This window comes from Saccopteryx leptura, chromosome 3 (genome assembly GCF_036850995.1).
Source record: "Saccopteryx leptura isolate mSacLep1 chromosome 3, mSacLep1_pri_phased_curated, whole genome shotgun sequence".
Lineage (NCBI taxonomy): Eukaryota > Metazoa > Chordata > Mammalia > Chiroptera > Emballonuridae > Saccopteryx > Saccopteryx leptura.
In genome coordinates this window covers 94,239,430-94,262,745 of record NC_089505.1, presented here as the reverse complement: position 1 = coordinate 94,262,745, position 23,316 = coordinate 94,239,430, and the positions used below count along the sequence as shown (strand labels likewise).

The following is a 23,316-nucleotide window of genomic DNA, read 5'->3' as shown; positions in this document are numbered from 1 at the left end:
CCAACACTCTACTGCTAAGCAAACCAGCCAGGGCCCGAACTGGTTCTATTCTTGGTGTGCTATACAACCTGCTATCTTATTCTATAAATTTGGTGCACAAAAGAAGCAGTATTTGTTAAATAAAACCAGTTATTCTGACAAAATGTTTAAATTTTTGTGACATAGTAATATATCTTCTCTGGATTTTATTTACTGGGGGGGGGGGGGGCAGGAAGCATCTGTTCGTAGTAGTTGTTTCCTGTATGTGCTTTGACTGGGCAAGCCCAGGGTTTCGAACCAGCAACCTCAGCATTCCAGGTTGACGCTTTATCCACTGTGCCACCACAGATCAGGTGTAATATATCTTTAGTAATACTAAATAACACCTAACATTGAGTTTAATAACAATATCCCCACCCTGGCTGGTTTGCTCAGTGGTAGAGCATCAGCCTGGTGTGTCAATGTCCAGGGTTCAATACCCAGTCAGGGCACACAGTAGAAGCAACCATCTGCTTCTACTCCCCTTCTCCTTCTCTCTCGCTCCCCCCCTCCCACAGCCATGGCTCGATTGGTTGGAGTGCACTGCTCAGGTGTAGATGATGGCTCCGTGAAACCTCTGACTCAGGTGCTAAAAATAGCTGTTGCAAGCATGGGCCCAGATGAACAGAGCATCGGCCTCAGACAGGGGCTGCCAGGTATATCCCGGTTGGGGTACATGCAGGAGTCTATATCCCGTCCTCTCACTTGGAAAAGGAGGGAAAAAAATTCTTAAAAATAACAATATCCTGGACTGGTCAGGCGGTGGCGCAGTGGATAGAGCATTGGACTGGGATACAGAGAACCCAGGTTCAAGACCCCGAGGTCACCAGCTTGGGCGTGGGCCCATCTGGTTTGAGCAAACCTCACCAGCTTGAGCCTAAGGTCGCTAGCTCAAGCAGGAGGTCACTCAGTCTGCTGTAGCCTTCTGGTCAAGGCATATATGAGAAAGCAGTCAATGAGCAACTAAGGTGCCACAGTAATGAGTTGATGCTTCTCATCTGACCAGGCAATAGAACAGTGGATAAAGCATAGGACTGGGACACGGAAGACCCAGATTTGAAACCCTGAGGTTGCCAGCTTGAGCACAGGTTCATCTGGTTTGAGCAAGGCTCACCAGCTTGAGATCAAGGTCGCTGGCTCAAGCAGAGTCACTCGGTCTGCTGTAGCCCCCTGGGTCAAGGCACATATGAGAAAATAATCAGTGAACAACCAGGGTGCCGCAACAAAGAATTGATGCTTCTCATCTCTCTTCCTTCCTGGCTGTCTGTCCCTATCTGTTCCTCTAACTCTGTCACCAAAAAAAAAACCTATATTCTGCCTGACCCGGATGTGGCGCAGTGGATAGAGTGTCGAACTGGGATGCAGAGGACCCAGGTTCGAAACCCCAAGGTCACCGCTTGAGTGAGGGCTCATCTGGTTTGAGCACAGCTCACCAGCTTGAACCCAAGGTTGCTGGCTTGAGCAAGAAGTCACTCGGTCTGCTGTAACCACTCCCCTACCCCCTGTCAAGGCACATATAAGAAAGCAATCAATGAACAACTAAGGTGCTGCAACGAAGAATGAATACTTCTCAACTCTCCCTTCCTGTCTGGCTGTCCCTCTCTCTGTCACCAAAACAAACAAACAAATAATATCCCAGTAACAATGATTATAAACCCAATTCAATGCTTAATTTCAGTTTTAGGTTAGGAAAAATATGTCATTTTTCTCCCCTCCAAGTTCAGAGACTTAGAGACAATACAATCACCTCTGGCTGTGATTAAAATAAACAACTTGGGCCTGACCAAATAGTGGCACAGTGGATGGAGCATCAGCCTAGGATGCTGAGAACTCAGGTTTGAAATCCTGAGGTCACCAACTTGAGCCCAAGGTCAATGGCTTGAGCAAGGAGTCACTTGCTCGGCTGTAGCCCCCCAGTCAAGGCACGTAGGAGAAAGCAATCAATGAACTACTAAGGTGCTGCAATGAAAAGGTGATGCTTCTGATTCTTCTCACTTCCTGTCTGTCTGTCTGTCCCTGTCTGTCTCACCCTCCCCCCCACTGCCTCTCTCCCTTGCTTAAAAAAAAAAACTTGGAATCAAAGCTCACTTAAAAGTACTTTGAGATATTAGGGAAGTTTATGAACTAATTCAACTTCAAGTTCTTCAATTCCTGCCTGACCAGGTGGTGGCGCAGTGGGTAGAGCGTCAGACTGGGATGCGGAGGACCCAGGTTCGAGACCCCGAGGTCACCAGCTTGAGCACGGGCTCATCTGGTTTGAGCAAAGCTCACCAGCTTGGATCCAAGGTCACTGGCTTGAGTAAGGTGTTACTCAGTCTGCTGTAGCCCCCGGGTCAAGGCACATATGAGAGGGTAATCAATGAACAACTAAAATGCCACAACAAAAAACTAATAATTGATGCTTCTCATCTCTTTCCCTTCCTGTCTGTCTGTCTCTATCTATCCCTCTCTCTGACTCTCTGGCTGTCAAAAAAAAAAAAAAAAGAAATTGTATATCTCAGTATTTCAACTATTTGTTGAACACATACTCTGAGAAAGACCAATATACTCGCTCTGTAGTGTGTAAGGGCCTGGTCTTGTTGTTACAGAGTAGTAGTGAAAAGTCCACCATTAAAGTTCATTCTGGCCTGACCTGTGGTGGCGCAGTGGATAAAGCATCGACCTGGAACACTGAGGTCGTGGGTTCATAACCCTGCACTTGTCTGGTCAAGGCATATATGGGAGTTGATGCTTCCTGCTCCCCCCCCCCCCCTTTCTCGCTCTCTCTGTCTCTTTTCTAAAATGAATAAATTTTTTTAAAAAGTTCATTCTGGCCTGACCAGGTAGTGATACAGTGGATACAGCATCAGCCTGGAACATTGAGGACCCAGGTTCAAAACCCCGAGGTCTCTAGCTTGAGCACAGCAGGGTCACCAACTTGAGCGTGGGATCATGGACATGACCCCATGGTTGCTGGCTTGAGACCCAAGGTTGTTGACTTGAACAAGGGGTCATTGGCTCAGCTGGAGGCCCCCTCTCACCCCTAGTCAAGGCACATATGAAAAGCAATCAGTGTACAACTAAGGTGCCACAATTATGAGTTGATGCTTCTTATCTCTCTTCCTTCTTCCTGTCTGTGTCTCTTAAAAGTTCTTTCTGGTTTTCATAAATTAACATAATCAAATTTTTAAAAATTATTTTCCACTGATTTTGAGAAAAAAGGAGAGGGAGGGCGGGAAAGAAAGGGAAAGAAAGAGAGAGAGAGAGAGAGAGAGAGAGAGAGAGAGACCAACTCATTGTTCCACTTAGTTGTGAACTCATTGGTTGTTGTCATAGTATATGCTCTGACTAGGGATCAAACCCACAACCTTAGCATGCCAGGACAACGCTCTATGCACTGAACCACCTGGGCAGGCTCCATAATTGGATTTTTTTTTTTTTGGCAGGCTTAAAGAACTCATTTATTTGATCACTAAACATTTATTAAGTGCACTGCATGCTCAGAACTGTGCAAGGCACTGGAGAAAAAAAGTGAATGCTGTTGCTTATATTCTGATTCCAATACCTGCACACAAAACAATTTCCAATAAATGTCCTATATGCCCAACAGCATTTCATTTATAATCAAATTTTTAAAAAATGTTTTTTAACAAAGTACCACAAACAAAGTGGCTTTCCTTCTTTAAGATTTTATTTATTCATTTTGAGAGAGAGAGAGAGAGAGAGAGAGAAAGAGAGAAGAGGAAGGAGCAGGAAACATCAACTCCCATACGTGCCTTGACCAGGCTTGTCTGGTCAAGCAGGAAACATCAACTCCCATAAGTGCCTTGACCAGGGTTTTGAACAGGCGACCTCAGCATTCCAGGTCAACACTATCTCCACTGTGCCATCACAGGTCAGGCTATAATCAGATTCTTAACACAATGTATTTCCCAACTTGTCCCTAGTTAGGCACTCTCACAGTCTAAAATTATTCTTCTCCAAGCTACTGAAATAGCCTCCTAACCAGTATCTTTTGTATTTGAAGTCACTAGATGCCTTTTCTAAAGCACAGATCTCAACAAGATATCTCTCATCTCAAAATCCCTCAATGGTTCATCTCTGTATAAAGAATAAAACCCCAAATCATTAGTGTGGTTAAGTTATTCTAAATTATCTGTTATTCTCAAAACATCCTTCCACCCACCTGTATCTCTTCAAGTTGTTCCTTCCACCCACCAATGTTCCCATGTGTAGCCTAAAACTCCTTTCTCTTTTTGCTAAAGTCTTACATATCCTTCATAGCCCTAAATCATAAAAATTTCCAGACCTAAATGTGAATCAGACAGCTGACAGAAGAGGAAATACCCTCTATGATGTAATTTAGTCGCCATGTAGATTTTCTAAGCTCATCCTGCCTCTGCGGCAGTTACCTTTCTGACTGTAAATATTAAGAGGCATACCACTCCTCTTTTGATTCTGTAAACAGAGCATGACTGATTCATCATAACACCTCTGGTTTCAAACTTTTGAGCCTACGATGACAAATCCCGAAACACTGTAATTTCCCCACATAAGTACAGTGCAGTTCTGAAGGTCTTGTATCGTGTTTCTCCTCTAACTTCAACACCTCTACAATCCATTGGCTTTTCAATCAGTTTTGATCCAATGTAATGCAGTGGCATCCCTTTAATTAGGTAGGTTTGGGAAAAATGACTAAAACTTAAGTATCTTAGATAATTCTACAGAAGAGAAAATGGGGCATATCAAGATTTTATAATCAATTTAAGGAGTTCAAATGAAGCTTGTCAATCATTTATCTTGACAATATAACCAATGAAATCAAGAGAAGTTAAGGATTCTCATCCATGTCACAAAGCTACAAGGCTACAGCCAGAATCTAACTCTTCTGATTTCCTAAACTAAGTGCTTGCTTCGCCTGACTGGGTGGTGGTGCAGTGGATAGTGTCAGACTGGGATGCGGAGGACCCAGGTTCGGGACCCCGAGGTTGCCAGCCTGAGCACAGGCTCATCTGGTTTGAGCAAGGCTCACCACCTTGAGCCCTAGGTCACTGGCTCAAGCAGGGGGTCATTTCGTCTGCTGCAGTCCCTCCCTCCAAGGCACATATCAGAAAGCAATCAATGAACAACTAGGGTGCTACAACAAAGAATTGATGCTTCTCATCTCTCGCTCTTCCTGTCTGTTCCTCTCTCTCTCTGTCACAAAATAAATAAATAAAATTAAAATGCTTTAAAAAAAAGTTTAAAAAAGGGGGCTTGCTTCATGGTAATATGCAACATCTTCCAAAATGTTTGTAATTATATCTAGACAGATGTACAAAATGTTTCCATTTATTATTGTGAATTAAAACATTTAGGAGGCCTAAAAGGAGCTGTTCATCAATTATATGATCATTTACTTTTCTTAAATCAATTAATAAGCAGGCAATACTAAAAGAAAATAATCTGAGCATATTAATCAAGTCAAATCATTCATATCCTATAAATTTCAAATACACACATCTAAACTTAAAACTAAGATATTTAGGATTAACAGATTAAGTAACAGTAACTAGAAATAGGAAATGCTCAAAGTATCAACATTTAAAGTAATAATAGTTAGCAATTATTAAGGATAGTATTTATTTAATATATAAGGACATCAAGCTAAGCACTTTATACAAATTTTCACTTGGATCTTCACAATTACTTTATAAAGCGCAGTTCTTGTAAAAGGTAAGAAAGCTGAGGCCTAGACAGCTTAAATGACTTGTCCAAGATTATAAAATTAGTAAACCATACCATCTGCAAAGATTTGTGATTTCAAAGCCCACATACATACCTAATGTCTAAGCTCGTTCCTGTATTATTAAGATTACCTGTATTAGTTTTATCTTTAAAACAAATGCCTTTGTAAAAAAATATTCCCAATTAATGAAATCAGCTGACTCAGCCTTAGTGAACAGCCAAGTTACAACCAGCATTTAAAGCTTTTCTACTTGAGTTTAGAAATTGGCTACTACCCTGATGTTAAAATTAGTTGAAGTGTGTTGATTTAGTCACTGATAATAAATGTGTCAACAATATTACTTCATCAATATACCTTTAACTAAACAGTTTTTACAAATTTTCAACCAGAATAACAGAAATAAGTATTATGCACTTAGGAAACTAAAAACTTAAAATATCACATTATCAGTGGCACAAGATCTGCTTCACAGCTAAAGTTAACCACTTTTCTTCCTTTTGGACACTTTTAATATTAAGCATCTGGAGGATGAAATAGTATTTGCAAATCATCACTTAGCTTCAGGTACTTCACAGAATGATTAATTCAATAGCCACATACTAATAAGTTTTTTCATTCATTATATACATGATCCAAAATTATTCTCTTTAAAAAGAGAACTATGCTAAAAACCATTACCAGTGTTAGTCAAGAATTTGTGACAATTTATTCAACAGCTTGTCCGTTATAACAAAAGGCTGTTAACCTACCTGTCACTGCTGGTACTACTGCTGCTGCTGATTGAATCACTACTGGAGGATCTACTCCTAGAGCCGCTGCCGCTAGGGGACCTTGTGGGTCTAGACGCTTGGCTAGCCAGCCTCTGAGGAGACTGATTTCTAGACTGGGATGAATGTGGTGACCGACTCCTGCTGTGCTGGTAATTCCGCTCTGGCCTTCTGCCTCGTACCTCCCGGGTAATATCATCCCTGTAGATATCCCTGTGTACCACACTGGGCAGTGTAAACTGCTCCCGAGCCCTAGGTTCGTATCGGGGGTCATGAGCATCAAAACGGTTTGGACTTCGACTCCGAGAAGAATAATAGAGCCCATGTTGTAAAGTCCGCTCGCGAGGATCTCTATAGTAATCCTGATCGTAATGTCTTGTCCGATCAAATCCTCCCGTCCCCCGTTCATGGTGTCCATAGGCACTATGTTCATAAGCACGCTCCCTGTTATCTGAAGCCCTGCATTTTAGGAGGGGGGAAAAATATTTAATCAATCAGAAAGGAGCAAGCAAAACTAAAAAGCAAATCATGCAAACATTCACTTCAGCACTGTGTATCTTTGCAACTGGTCATTTTCTAAACAGCATTAACCTACTTAGTTAGCAAACACTAAAAAGCTTAACATTTTACCTGACTCCAAAACTTATTTTCACAGCTGAGCAATCATTGTTTTAATTGCATATTGGGCTTTCATGACTAGTGTTCTGCAAGTCAGGGATTTTCTGGTTTATATACAGACATATACATATACTACCTCCTTTTCATTTTAAGTTTAATGGAACAAGAAAAGACTTATTTTAATATAAAAGTTTTCTATACTTTCATCTTATTAAAACATATACCGAACTTCTGTTTACTTTGCATGTTTATTTTAGGCAAAATTTCCACTTAGTAATGAAAGCCGTATTGCAATGTATGTCTCAGCTATAGGAGGACATTTTCAAAGAAGTCTAGAAAAAAATTTTCAGTGGTTATTTTTTCTAATTAACTTTACCCTTCTTGGAAATTACAAAAATTACTAGATTATGTAAACTGCTATGCCCAATCATTTTTAAAAAATGAAATCTTTTTTTTTTTAAAGGTTTTTTTATTGTGTTTTTTTTTTAAGATTTTTTTTTAATTTATTCATTATAGAGAAGGGAGAGAGAGTGAGAGAGAGAGAGAGAGAGAGAAGGGGGGAGGAGCAGGAAGCATCAACTCCCATATGTGCCTTGACCAGGCAAGCCCAGGATTTTGAACCGGCAACCTCAGCATTTCCAGGTTGACGCTTTATCCACTGCGCCACCACAGGTCAGGCCAAAAAATGAAATCTTAAAAAGAAAAATAAAGGCCCTGGCCGGTTGGCTCAGTGGTAGAGCGTCGGCCTGGCGTGCAGAAGTCCCGGGTTCGATTCCTGGCCAGGGCACACAGGAGAAGCGCCCATCTGCTTCTCCACCCCTCCCCCTCTCCTTCCTCTCTGTCTCTCTCCTCCCCTCCCGCAGCGAGGCTCCATTGGAGCCAAGATGGCCCAGGCACTGGGGATGGCTCCTTGGCCTCTGCCCCAGGCGCTACAGTGGCTCTGGTCGCAACAGAGCGACGCCCCGGAGAGGCAGAGCATCGCCCCCTGGTGGGCGTGCCGGGTGGATCCCGGTGGGGCGCATGCGGGAGTCTGTCTGACTGTCTCTCCCCATTTCCAGCTTCAGAAAAATACAAAAAAAAAAAGAAAAAGAAAGAAAAATAAACAAAAAAACACTTAGAATATCAAAATATTGGGTTGCCACATGCTAGTCTATGGTAAATTTAATTAAAGAATAAAGGTTATTTTATCTCTTCGTGCTATCAAATTCCACATAACTTTTAAAATGCCTATTCCATGAATCAACTTGTTAATATATGTACTTAATAGATACAGGAAATATGTTCACTTAGATTAAGCTATACTCAAGTTGCCTATGATGAAATTTGGCAACTTTGGGAACTGTAAGATTCTCTAAGATTGCTATTAGCAATGGTTTAACTTAAAAAGATTTTTCTGTAGGATGTCTGTCAACCTAAGAATACAAAAATTATTTCATGTACAATTATACACATGCAATGAAGTATATTTAAAACTATGTCTAACTCTATTTTAAAAATCTTAAATTTTGTACTTTTGTAGGAAAACAATTTATTCCCTGAGTTCCTCAAACACCATTTCACTTGAATTTCAAATTAAGGCTAAGTTTCTTCCCAACATTATCTTTGGAACTATCTTCTATCAAAAGAGATTAAGAAATTGTAAAAGATATAGAAGAATTAGAATCTCTCCAATAAATATCTGGCAAAAATTTCACAATAGTATGTCCCCAAATGCATGCCTAGGTTCCAAATTTCTGCACTAATTGTCATTTTCCACATACCTTCCTATGTATGCTGGTTTTGTTTTTTGTAGCTATCATGAAAAGCAACTGGTAGGACAAAAGTCAGTAATATCTTTCGTACTTAAATGTATTATATGACTTTCTCCTTTTTACTCACTATCTTTCTGGAATTTGAATAGATATTTCAATGTCTAACAAACAAGAAAAGTTTCCTTTGAGACTTAAGAGATAATTTCATAAATAATTCTATTAGCACCCTATCAAATATTAATCAGTGAAAGTTGTTATTAACGATATAACAGAAGCAACAGGCAATAGTTCTAGGAGAATTACTGCTACAACTAATATTTTATAAATATGCAAAGTTCTTATCCATTAGGAAGATACAGAAGACAGGCACAAGAGCTAGCAGAGCTGAAATCTAATAGCTATTCTTTGATTCATCTATTAGTACTAAATACTTCTAGAGTTAGTGAGAAAAAAAGAGAGAGCTTGACTTGGGTTAGGAGAGGAGCTAATATACACAGGTCAGGACATACCAACCTTTTCCAAGTGTGGAAACACGACCTATAATCCCAATTAAATCTAGGGAGAGAATTGTGAACATAACTTCCCCAATTTTGGCCCCTCTTATGGGGGTAATCCACCTTCTTAATGGGCAAGGGTGTCAAATGATATTTAGATGAACCACAAGGAAAAAAAATCTTAGTGATCAGATAAAATAATTCCACTGGAAGCAAGTAGTCCCAGACAAACTGTAACTCTCAAACCCCCAGACTTCTTTCTTGAGATAGTAGACAATTATAAATTAATCCACATTCATAAAAATTTCCAGCCCTAAGTATGAATCAGGCAGCTGACAGAAGAGGAAATATCCTCTATGATTCCACCAAATGAGGCACAGTTGCTCGCCAATAGTTCACCTTTGTAGCCATCCAGCACAGTCAATTTTGATTGCTGTATCCACAACTGATCGTCACCATATGTTCAAAGCTACAGTACCTTTTCAATGGGCAGCAACTTAAGAAAGGAAACAGTAATCCTCTTCTCCTGGGCTAATGGAATCTTGACTGCATACCATCCCATACATTCCAGAAATTAGAAAAGAACGGCTATATTCCAGGATTTAGGAACATCCATCATTTTCCCCATTCCATCAAAGAGTATAATTCCAACATGGAAACTGTGTAGATCCAAAATGGAAAATCAAACACTGCCTTCATTCTTCTTCTTCCAAGTATACATTTCCAGGTTTAAGTATTGTTTGTAGAATCCAAGTGATTGAATCATTAGGGTCTGCTAGGATTTTTGGTGACAATCCAATTCATTTGTACACTTCATGTAGTAAAAACTGAGAAGCAGATATTAACTTCTAAAAGAATCTGTAGGCTCTAATATTCCAGAAATATTCCATATAGTATAACCACAAAATCTGTAGCCAAATAGCTCCATCAGGTAAGAAGGATATATCCAAGAAAGGCCTTAACATCATCCAAGAGAAGAAATAATTAATTCTAGAAGACAGGTAACTCCAAAAATGATGCTGCCATACAAATCTTCCACCACTTTATATCTCAGGAGTAGATATCCAACCAGCTGCAGGAAATATCCTCTATGATTCCATAAGATACCAGCCACTGGGATAGAAATCACTTCCGTTTCCAACCCAAAATAGGAAACATTGAGAATGCCCAAAACTTTAAATCCATGTGGGGCCCCTAAATATGAGTTTCTGTTTCTCACCATATCAAATACAAAATACCTGCCTACAGAAACCTTGGAACTTACCCATCAAGTCTCCGCTCATAACGTCCTTCTCGTGCATGAAGTGATGGTGGCGGGCCATACGCAGGCCCTCCACCACCTCCTCTGAACCCAGAAACCTCTCTACTACGAGATGTTATGGAAACTGTATCATCCAATCCCCGAGCAGCACTTGGAATGGTGCCTGGTTCATTATAATCCGTGCGTAGGTCTCTATCTCCCATTTTGTTGACTGAGTTGTGAGCTTTCTGTGCACTTTTGATGTCCACAAAATCCACAAAGGCAGCCACTCCTCCTTCAGATCCCCTCTTAGGGAGAATTTTGACACTTTCCACGCGGCCATATCTGGAAAAAATAGAGTCAATATTATTGTTGCACATCAATAATTTTCCAAAAGTATTGCGGAGGGGTTATAAAGTGACATTTTAAGTGGCTCTTACACTCACATTTTTCTTTCTTGGGGCAAATATTTATGAATCTTTTTCCACATTTTATTATTCTCATTTCTTAAGTATAATATTTACTAAACTACCTTTTACCTTTCTATAACACTTAGGTGCAATAAATGTCCCAGATGGTTTTAGGAAGTTATACATGCTAAAAAGGGATATTGAACCTAAAATTGATCAAAGTTAACTTAGAAATCTTAAAAAGTTTTTATTAAAAACTGTAACTAAACTGTAATTTAGTTAGAAAATAAACTGTAATTAAAAATTATTCTATATTCATTTTAATTTAATTCATTACGTGAAAATGATCTTACTGAAAAATGAGATGATTTCAAATAGTCCTTACTTGAAGGCAAAATAACACCAAATATTTTGTATGTCCATTTACAAATGACAGTCTAATTCTTTTAATGTAATTTTTGCTACTTAATTTTCTATTCCAGGGGGTTAAAAGAAAGTTGCTAAAATTTATAATATAGGTATAATTAAAGTTGTTTTTCATGTAAGTTAATAAATCTAAGAAAACCTTTGTGGAAGACAAGATGGTGCTGGAGTAGGCGGATGTACCAACATCTACCTCCCAGAACCAAAGTGGATTACAGAATAATTTTAAGAACTATCATCTGGAAAAACCAACTTTGGACTGAACTAAGAGGGCTCTTCAACCAAGGAACACTAAAGAAGCCACACCGAGACTGCTTAGTGTATCCCAAGGTTCTCTTTACCAAGCCACAGTCGCAGAGCTCCAGGGAAAAGCAACCTGGTCTCATCTCTCCAGGCAGAGGAGAACAGAAGCTCCATCCCCACACATGCTGCAGATGGCTTTTCCAGTCTACCTGAATCATTACCAGCTAGAAGCAGCGGTCACTGGGACTTGGACATGAGCTGCAAAGTATAGAATTGTGACAATTCCAGTGCCATGAGGACTTTTTCTGGAGGTGGACTTGTCCTGGACTCCTGCTCCTAGTGACAGCTCCTAACAGACTGAACTGGGGTTGGGTTGCATTTTTCAGGGATTTGGCATGGTGTTGGGCAACTTGGACTTGGTGAACATGTTAAGGACATTACTCTTTTATGGATTCTTGCTGTATTGGCCAAGAGTTTGCTTAAAGGCTTTAATCACTGTAAAAAAAAAAAAATAGAAGACTGGATAAAGAAGACGTGGCACATATACACCATGGTATACTATTCAGCCATAAGAAATGATGACATCAGATCACTTACAACAAAATGGTGGGATCTTGATAACATTATACAGAGTGAAATAAGTAAATCAGAAAAAAACAAGAACTGCAGGATTCCATACATTGGTGGGACATAAAAACGAGACTAAGAGACATGGACAAGAGAGTGGTGGTTAGGGAGGGGGGCGGGGGGGAGGGAAGGAGGGAGAGGGAGAGGGAGAGGGGGAGGGGGAAGGGGAGGGGCACAAAGAAAACTAGGTAAGAAGGTGACAGAGCACAATCTGACTTTGGGGGATGGGTATGCAACAGAATTGAATGACAAGATAACCTGGACATGTTTTCTTTGAATATATGTACCCTGATTTATTGATGCCACCCTATTAAAATTAATAAAAATTAAAAAAAAAAAAAAAGAAAACCTTTGTGTGTGTGCATGTGAGGGGGGGATAGAAATGAGAAGCATCAACTTGTAATTGCAAGCACGTTAGTTATTCACTAATTGCTTCTCATATGTGCCTTAAGGAGGGATTCAGTGAAGCCAATGACTCCTCTTTCAGGCCAGCAACCATGGGATCATGTCGATGATCCCACGCTTAAGCCAGCGACCTCAGGATTTTGAACCTGGGTCCTCAGTGTCCCAGGTCAACTGGTTAGGCTAAGAAAACCTTTTGATAAACCACATGTCCACATTTTTATCCAAAAAACTGTCTACTATGTTTGCAAAGAAGTTATTTTCTTTGTATCTTGAAGCATGTGTGTTATGTAAGACATATAATTATTTGGAATAAAAAAATTCACGAAAATTCTAAAAATTCCAGTAGGAGTTAATTATATTTTATGTACTTGCAATTTGTCCTTTTAGAAAGGCAGGCAGAGCACTTGTAAATATAGCACTCTTATTCGCTGACATCGAAGATCATAATTTTACACTTCCTCTGAAGAAGCTGACAACATTATCAAAAAGAAGAACTTTTTTCTTTTTTTTTTTATATCCACTAGTATAGTTTTTTATTACCTCTCACAGGGAAGACACAGTCATAAAATCCAGTTTCAGAAAGCAAATGAACTAGAAGGAACAAAATTCTTTGGTGTAAATGAATTGATAAAAAGATCTTTTTAACTTAGGAGGGAAATGACAGAAATTGAAATAGTTCTTTCCAGACAAACATTAAAAAGTACCTTGCAATGTATCAAAGGACTTATCTAAAATACAAGAAATCTTGCCTGACCAGGCGGTGGCGCAGTGGATAGAGCGTCAGAATGGGACTCAGAGGACCCAGGTTCAAACCCCCGAGATCGCCAGCTTGAGCCAAGGTCACTGGCTTGAGCAAGGTGTCACTTACTCTGCTGTAGCCCCCCCCCCCATCAAGGAACATACTAGAAAGCATTCAATGAACAACTAAGGTGTCGCAAGGAAGACTTGATGCTTCTCATCTCTCTCCCTTCCTGTCTGTCCCTATCTGCCCCTCTCTCTGTCTGTCACAAAAAATAAAATAAAAAATTTTAAAAATCCAAAGTCTACATTGTTCACAATATATTGTCTATCTGTATTCCAACTTTCAATACTTGGACTTTCTTTAAATAAATAGGATAGAAAAGAATACAAGAAATCTTACAACTCAACGTTTTCTTTAGTGGGCAAAAGACTTCACCAAATACACTGCTCACAAAAATTAGGAGATATTTTATCACTTCATATTCATTTTAAAATATCCCCTAATTTTTGTAAGCAGTATATATACAGATGTCAGATAAAGCGGCTCAAAATTACTAGCTACTAGAGAAATACCAATCAAAACCAAGATGACATGTCATTTCACACCCACTAGGATGGCTAGTATTTGAAGGAAAAAAAAGAAAACATGTGTTGGCAAGGATATAGAGAAATCTGTGTATAGCTAGTGGAACTAAAATGGTACAGCCACTGTGGACAAGTTTGGCATTTTCTCAGAAAGTTAAGCAGAGAATTACCCTATGACCCAGCAATTCAATCAAATCATAGGCATATACCCAAAAGTACTGAAAACTGGGGTTCAAACACATACGTGCAACACCATGTTCATTGTAGAATTACTCACAATTGCCAAAAGGTGTAAACACCTAGTGCTCATCAACAGATAAATGAATAAACAAAATGTGGCATATATATACAATGGAATATATTAAGATATAAAAAGAAGTGAAGTTTTGATACATGCTACCACATGGATAAACATTGAAAACATCATACTAAATTTTAAAAAGCCAGACACAAAAGGGCAGTTTATTATTTCACTTTTTAAAGGTTATCTAGAATAGCCTGACCAGGCGGTGGCGCAGTGGATAGAGCATCGGACTGGGATGCCAAGGACCCAGGTTCTAGACCCTGGGGTCGCCAGCTTGAGCGCGGGCTCATCTGGTTTGAGCAAAAGCTCACCAGCTTGGACCCAAGGTCGCTGGCTCCAGCCAGGGGTTACTCAGTCTGCTGAAGGCCTGCGGTCAAGACACATAAGAGAAAGCAATCAATGAACAACTAAGGTGTCACAACGAAAAACTGATGATTGATGCTTCTCATCTCTCTCCGTTCCTATCCGTCTGTCCCTATCTATCCCTCTCTCTGACTCTCTCTCTCTGTAAAAAAAAAAAAAAAAAAAAAAAAGTTACTTAGAATTGCATATAATAGCAGCTCCAACTCCTGGATACATATCCAAGAGAATTAAAAATGTATATGAACATAAAAACAGGCACAGAAATGTTCACGTAGCATTATGCATAATAGTCAAAATGAAAACAATCCAAATATCCAACTGATGAATTAAAAAAAAAGTTATCTAGAATAAGCAAATACATAGAGACATTAAGTAGAATATGAGTTACCAGGGGCTGAGGACAGGTAGAAATTGGAAGTTACTGCTTACTGGGTACTAAGTTTCTACATGAGATGAAAACATGCTAGAAATAAACAGCAGTGACAGTTATATAACATTGTGACTGTACTTAATACCAGTGAATTATATACTTAAAATGGTTAAAATAAATTTTATATTATGCACATTTTTACCACACATACATAAGGCTAATCACTAAACCCAAAGTTGTAGAGATTTTTCTTCTATTAAAAAAGAAGAAAAAGAGAAACAGCAGCCAAATCCCATCAACAAAAGTCAGTTCGGCCTGGCCCGCGGTGGCGCAGTGTACGGAACCTCGACACAGGGCTCTGAGGTCGCTGGTTGGAAACTCTGGACTGTCCCAGTCAAGGCACAGATGACAAGCAAGCAAGCAAGCAATGACAAACTAAAGTGAAGCAACTGTGAGCTGAAACTTCTCATTACCCCCCACCCCTCTCTCCTCTCTCTGTAAAGTCAGTAAGTAAAATCATGAAAAAAAAGTCAGTTAACTAAGGAATAATACAGGAAAAATAAATGTTTAAGCTTAAATCATGAATAATAAAGAGATAAATGCAATTTTGAAAGAGGGACCAAACACTCAATGCATAGATTATATATAGTTAGAAATAAAAACATAATCCAATCACAATTACAGATTTCCTTTTTTAGCAACATCAAGCCTTAGCTACAGGTTTTCAGAGAACCTATAAAATATTCTCCAATAATTATCTGCAAAATATTAGTTTCTAAAATTATATGGTCATTGTTTGTGGTAATAAGTAAACTCATTTGTCATTTTTAAAGAATTAAGAAAGTCTAAAATTTTTAAAAATTGAACATAAAGCTAAGAAATTGTGCTTAATTGCTACAAGCTGCAGTATATAACAATCTAATAGGTCTATCTTCAAAAACATAATAAAAAATACTAAATTGGGCCTGACCTGTGGTGGCGCAGTGGATAAAGCATCAACCTGGAATGCTGAGGTCGCTGGTTCAATACCCTGCACTTGCCTAGTCTAAGGCACATATGGGAGTTGAAGCTTCCTGCTCCTCCTCTTTCTTTCTTTCTCTCTCTCTCTCTCTCTCTCTCTCTCTCCTCTCTAAAATGAATAAATAAATTTTAAAAAATACTAAATTGGTTTTTGTTTGGCCAAAAATCTTTACCATCAAAAATATTAAATTGATCAACATACACTGTATTCTTTTACTTTTTAAAAAGATAATTTAGAAATTAAATAAAATAATGCCAGATTTGCTAAAATGTTTGATATCTTTCCAACTTGACAATTTATGTAATATGCACTGACCAACCTTAGCAGTTAGTTCCTTGAAGAATATCATTTCAGTGTGTTAAAGGCCTCAGATTTTATATTGAGGACAATGTGATACAGTGGAGAAAAAGCATGCGAGTATGAGATAAAGAGTCTAAGGTTCTGACGCTGACTCAATTATTATATGGTTTTTAACAGGCACTGTCCGAAGCACTTGATAACTATCAGGGAACACAACCAAGACCCCTAGTCTCGTGGAAATTATTTGCAATTCTCAGTTTCCTGCTAGGTTAAAAGAAGATTCCTCCTATTCTAAACTGTTTTCATCACCCAGGAAACAGTCCGTAATTTCCAAAGCAACATCCAAAGCAACATCAATTACAAAAAGCTCAAGATCATTAAGTATGCTAAAACTCAATGAATTCTCTCAATATCCACTTCTTTTCAGAAGGCACTGCATTCAACCATTATTGGCTGGATTATTAGTAAGAACGCAATAATTAATTTTAATCCTAGCTTCTGCCCTGGCCGGTCAGCTCAGTGGTAGAGCATCGGCCCAGCATGTAGATGTCTTGGGTTCAATTCCTGGTCAGAGCACACAGGAGAAGTGACCATCTGCTTCTCCACCCCTCCCTCTTCTCTCTCTCTCTCTCTTCCTCTCCTGCAGCCATGGCTCAATTAGTTTGAGAGAGTTGGCCTTGGGCACTGAGGATGGCTCCATGGCCTCTGCCTCAGGCACTAAAAAAATGCTCAGCAACTGAGCAACACCTCTGGCATCAGTCCCAGACAGGTTGGGTGGATCCTGGTAGGGGCACATGCAGGAGTCTCTGTCTCTTTGCTTCCTCTCCTCTCACTAAAATAAAAAATAAAATTTTAAAAAGAAAGAAATCCTAGCTTCTGCAACTGACCCTACTAACAAGCAATAGCAAATAATAGCCACATACTTAGTTGTCACACAAGTCCTTCAAGTAAAGAAAGAATCTTCCAAAATACAACTTCCCCAAATCGTTCCTGAAACATGACATGTCCACTCCACTGAGATAATATATTCAAATTCTGCAGCTACTCCTCCTCTGCCCAGTTAACAACAGTTACAAAAGATCACATCTGAATGTTTTATGATTTCTGGTCTATTTTCAGGTAAAAAGATCTCTTCTAAAGTTTTGATGTTAACCTACTATTCCACGGAGATTTAGAGGATTGTAAATACAGAGCTTCTTAGAAAAGACATACAATTAACCTAGACACCCACTCACTAAAACCCAATACGTACATCACTTTCCAAAAATTACCTCTTTTATGGAACTACCTCTGGCTTTGTGTACTGCCCTCATTTTTACCATATTATCCCAAAGTCAAGCTGTTCTTTATGAAAAAGCAAATGATCAATAAGTATGGAGAGACATAAAGTAAAGAACATATGAGGGATAAAAAGGCCTAAGAGATGAATAGTAAAGTTTGATTGGGCTACTCATAATAGTAGAGAAAATAAATGTTTGTATGTCTTTTTATATTATAAAAAGATTCAAAATCATCCTGCTTTTAAACTGTTTAGTCATAAACATATCCATTAGAATAATGTAGTAACTTCAACACATCTTTTTATACAAAAAATTTTTATGAAGGAATTACTAATTTATGTATCAACCCACTTTATTTTATTTATTTACATCAGCGAGAGGAGTGAGAGAAAAAAGGAGGGGGAAGAAGCGAGAAACATCAATTCGTGGTAGTTGCTTCTTGTATGTGCCTTGACCAAGCAAGGGCAGGGGGTTTTGAACTGGTGACCTCAGCATTCCAGGTCCACACTTTATCCACTGTGCTACCACAGGTCAGGAATATAATGATAAGGAATTCTTACAACTCAACAATGAAAAAGACAAGGCAATTTTAAAATGAGCAAAGGATATAAATATGCATTTCTCCAAAGAAGATATACAAATTGCCAATAAACATGTAAAAATTTGGTTGACAACTTAGTCTTTACAGAAATACAAACCAAAAACACAATGAGATGCCATTTCACATCCAGTAGGATAGCTAAAATTAAGAAAGCGCCTGACCAGGCGGTGGCGCAGTGAATAGAGTGTCGAACTGGGATGTGGAAAGACCCAGGTTCAAGACCTCGAGGTCGCCGGCTTGAGCGCGGTCTCATCTGGCTTGAGCAAAAAAAAGCTCACCAGCTTGGACCCAAGGTCACTGGCTTGAGCAAGGGGTTACTCGGTCTGTTAAAGGCCCACGGTCAAGGCACATATGAGAAAGCAATCAATTAATAACTAAGGCAGTGGTAGCCAACCTGGTCCCTACCGCCCACTAGTGGGCATTCCAGCTTTCATGGTGGGCGATAGCAGAGCAACCAAAGTATAAATAAATAAAAAGACAAATTTAACTATAGTAAGTTGTTTTATAAAGATTTATTCTGCCAAACTTAGCAAAAATCCAACATAAAGTATTTGGTAAGTAATTATTATTATATGCTTTAACTTGCTGTAACTCTGCTTTATAAATTTTATAAAGTTAAGTTATTTCCCTACTTTATAAATCATCATTACTGTGGAGCCAGTGGGCGGTTAGAAAATTTTAGTACTAACAGAGATACAAAAGTGGGCAGTAGGTATAAAAAGACTAACTACCCCTTAACTAAGGTCTTGCAACGAAAAACTAATGATTGATGCTTCTCATCTCTCTCCGTTCCTGTCTGTCCCTATCTATCCTTCTCTCTGACTCTCTGTCTCTGTTTAAAAAAAAAGGGGGGGGGGGGTACTCAGAATTGCATATAACCTACCAGTTCCAACTCCTGGATACATACCCAAGAGAATTGAAAATGTATGTGAACATAAAAACAGGCACAGAAATGTTCACAGTACCATTACTCATAATAGTCAAAAATGAAAACAATCCAAATGTCCAACAACTGATGGATTTTTAAAATATGCTATGTCCATATAATAGAATTGTTCTGCAATAAAAAAGAATGAAGACCTATTACATACTATATAATATGAATAAACCTTGAAAACATTATGCTAAGTGAAAGAAACCAGTCACATATTGTAGAATTCCACATGTATAAAAGGTTCAGAACAGGAAAATTCACATAAATACAAAGTAAATTACTAGTAGATGAGGGCTGGGGAGAAGGGAGAATGAAGAAGAGGAATGCGGTTTCATTCGCAATTATGAAAACATTCTGAAATTAGTGGTGATGGTTGCAAAACTGTGAATGTACTAAAAGCAGCTTACTTGTACACTTTAAAGAATGAATGTTACCTGACTAGGCCGTGGCGCAGTGGATAGCGTCAGACTGGGAGGCAAGGACCCAGGTTTGAAACCCTGAGGTCGTCAGCTTAAGCACAGGCTTATCTGGCTTGAGCACAGGCTCACCAGCTTGAGAGCAGGGTCGCTGGCTTGAGCAAGGAGTCACTTGCTCTGCTGTAGCCCCCCCACTCCGTTCAAAGCATATGTGAAAAAGCAATCAATGAACAACTAAGGTACCAGAACGAAGAAATGATGCTTCTCATCTTTCTCCCTTCCTGTCTGTCTGTCCCTATCTGTCCCTCTCTCTGTCTCTGTCACACACACACACACAAAAATGTTATGCCATGTAAACTGTATCTCAATAAAACTTATTAAAAGAAAAAGACAAGCCTGACCAGGCCTGGCGCAGTGGATAGAGCGTCGGACTGGGATGCAGAGAACCTAGGTTCGAGACCCCGAGGTCACCAGCTTGAGCACAGGCTCATCTGGTTTGAGCAAAGCTCTCCAGTTTGAGCCCAAGGTCCCTGGCTCTAGCAAGGGGTTACTCAGTCTGCTGTAGCCCCACGGTCAAGGAACATATGAGAAAGCAATCAATGAAAAACTAAGGTGCCACAACGAAAAACTGATGATTGATGCTTCTCATCTCTCTCCGTTCCTGTCTGTCCCTACCTATCCCTCTGTCTCTGTAAAAAAAAAAAAAAGACAAAAAACACAGTACCTGTCACTGTCCTTTCACACAAGAAGGTATTTTTTTATCTCCTTTAATCACAAGCATCAACATTATCTCAATATAAATCAACTATATGCCACGTTTCCTATAACTGGGCACATTTGGAAGATGTTTCCTATTTCAAGCATGCCTGGCTTGAAAGAAAGTAAGCCATTAATGATGACAGCCAAAACCTGCTTCTTCATTTCATGGTGATACAGAATTCTTTCAGAAAATCTATTGTGAAATAATATATAAAATAAATTTATATTCTTAAATAGCTAATATACCCTTTTAATCACTCTTTTAAGTACAAATAATTCCTAAAGATGGCAAAAAACAAACTCCAAATCCCTAAATTCCTAAACCAAGCAAAAGGCAGTCCAAAAGGCAATCACAGAGCCTACTCTCATTTTATAAAAAGCTATTACCCTGAGATGTTTCTCTACTGGAGGGGTGGCAGAAGAGGCAGAAAAGGAAGAAGAGAGAGTAAAAATGATCTGTAATAGTTTGCTGATCTGTGTTATTTCCCTGCCCCATATATATATCAGGTCTACCGGAAAGTTCTGTTCGTTTCTATCACAACAAGTTTCGACACGTAAGCACATGTTTATTTGGCGCATGTGTGCCTCTCTATTTTTATCACTTAATGTACACATACTGACGTAGCAAATTAACTAAAACAAAGTTGATTCACATTAGTCTTATGTGTGAAGCTATAGTGTACCCATGGCTACTGACAAAGTTCATTTACGCCACTGTATTGTATACGAATTTCAACAAGGAAGAAATGCTACAGAAGCATGTAGAAATTTATTGAAAGTGTTTGGTGAAGGTACAGTTTCTGATAGGACATGCAGAAGATGGTTCAAAAAATTCGAAACAGGTGATTTCGACCTTTCTGATAAGCCATGTTCTGGGCGACCATCTTTGATCGATGACAATGTTGTTAAGACCATGTTGGAGTAAGGTCCTTTTCTGACAACATCGGAGATCGCAGAAAGACTTAATTCAGCTCAGCAAACCATTTCGGACCATATTTGGAAGATAGGATTGGTGTGGAAATATTCAAGACAGGTGCCACATGAATTAAGTCAGAAGAATTTGGATGATCGAGTCGTCATATGGACATCTCTGCTTGCTCGGAACAAAATCGAGCCCTTCTTGAACCGATGATAACTGGGGATGAAAAGTGTATTACCTACGAAAACATTGTAAGGAAAAGGGCATATTGTGAACCCGGAAAACCTAGCCCTTCCACTTCTAAACCAAATTTGACTCTGAATAAGAGAATGTTGTGTATATGATGGGACATTCGAGGACCAATACATTATGAGCTTTTAAAACCAAACAAAAAGCTCAATTCAGAGAAGTATTGTCAGCAACTGGATAATTTAAAGACAGCAGTCCAAGAAAAGAGGCCAGCAATGTTCAATAGGAAGAACATCATACTGCATCATGATAATGCCAGGCCACATGCTGCTTTGGGAACTCGTCAAAAAATTGTAGAACTAGGCTGGGAAATTCTGTCGTATCCACCATATTCCCCAGACTTAGCACCCTCCGACTATCACTTGTTTTTGTCCTTACAAAATTTTTTGAAGGGCAAAAAATTCAAAAATGAAGAAGATATCGAACAAGCACTGGTTCAATTTTTCGCATCCAAAGATAAAACATTTTTCAAAAATGGGATATACAAATTGCCCTCACGCTGGCAAGAAATCATTAATAATAATGGCAATTATATTATTTAATAAAGTTTATTGATGGTAAGAAAAATTTGTATTTTGTTTTATTCCAAAAACGGACAGAACTTTCCGGTAGACCATATGTGTGTGTGTGTGTGTGTGTGTGTGTGTGTGTGTATATGTACATGTATATGTATATAAGTATAATCACGGGTCTAGAAAAGACTTTTGACATAAGGTAAAATAAATCACAAAGGAAAAGACCCCATAAAAATTACAGCACCTAGCCCAGTGGTGGTGCAGTGGATAGAGCATCAACCTGAGAGGCTGAGGACCCAGGTTCCAAATCCAGAGGTCACTGACTTGAATGCAGGCTCATCCTGCTTGAGTACAAGCTCACCAGCTTGAGCACTGGGTCACTTGCTTGAGGGATCACCAACATGATCCCATAATTGCTGGCTTGAGCAAGAGGTCACTAGCTAGGCTATTCAACAAGGCAGAAAAATGTTTTAAAAACATATTTCCAGGCCCTGGCCGGTTGGCTCAGCGGAAGAGCGTCGGCCTGGCGTGCGGGGGACCCGGGTTCGATTCCCGGCCAGGGCACATAGGAGAAGCGCCCATTTGCTTCTCCACCCCCACCCCCCTCCTTCCTCTCTGTCTCTCTCTTCCCCTCCCGCAGCCAAGGCTCCATTGGAGCAAAGATGGCCCGGGTGCTGGGGATGGCTCCTTGGCCTCTGCCCCAGGCGCTAGAGTGGCTCTGGTCGCGGCAGAGCGACGCCCCAAGGGGCAGAGCATCGCCCCTGGTGGGCGTGCCGGGTGGATCCCGGTCGGGCGCATGCGGGAGTCTGTCTGACTGTCTCTCCCCGTTTCCAGCTTCAGAAAAATACAAAAAAAAAAACACCCTAGCCTAGGTCACTTGCCTATCTTAATAAAGCTGTAAAATCATAATCTAGAACATAAAAACACAACTAAGCCACAGAAAAAGAAGACTGTATATTCTTCCACACCGAGCAGCCAAACTAGTTCGCTCACACAGTCTGTAAGTATGAAGCTAACGGCGTAAACTGAAACATTCACATCTCAAATTTTTAGTTTTTATGGGAGTGAGCATCATAAACTCAAAATGTCATATGTTGAGACTGTCCTACCCCGAGAACCTCCTGTATGAGAAAGCAATCAATGAACAGCTAAGGTGCTGCAGCTATGAGTTGATGCTTCTGATCTCTCTCCCTTCCTGTCTGTGTCTGTCTTTCTCTTCCCTCACTAAAAAATAAATAAACTGTATTCTGTATCTG

The 23,316-nt window shown here is 39.5% G+C and overlaps 1 protein-coding gene across 3 annotated transcripts in view; it reads right to left on the bottom strand.

The window, feature by feature from the left end:
• The window catches only part of SPEN (spen family transcriptional repressor), a 101,759-nt gene that overhangs the window by 65,414 nt on the left and 13,029 nt on the right, over positions 1–23,316 (bottom strand). For 2 of the 3 annotated variants that reach the window (XM_066375166.1, XM_066375167.1), the window contains exons 2-3: positions 10,620–10,940; positions 6,475–6,951 (exon numbers count right to left, since the gene is read on the bottom strand). In XM_066375166.1, the coding sequence (XP_066231263.1) occupies positions 6,475–6,951; positions 10,620–10,940 (798 nt within the window). The remainder of the gene's footprint in view (positions 1–6,474; positions 6,952–10,619; positions 10,941–23,316) is intronic. The other variant, XM_066375168.1, reaches the window with a different exon arrangement.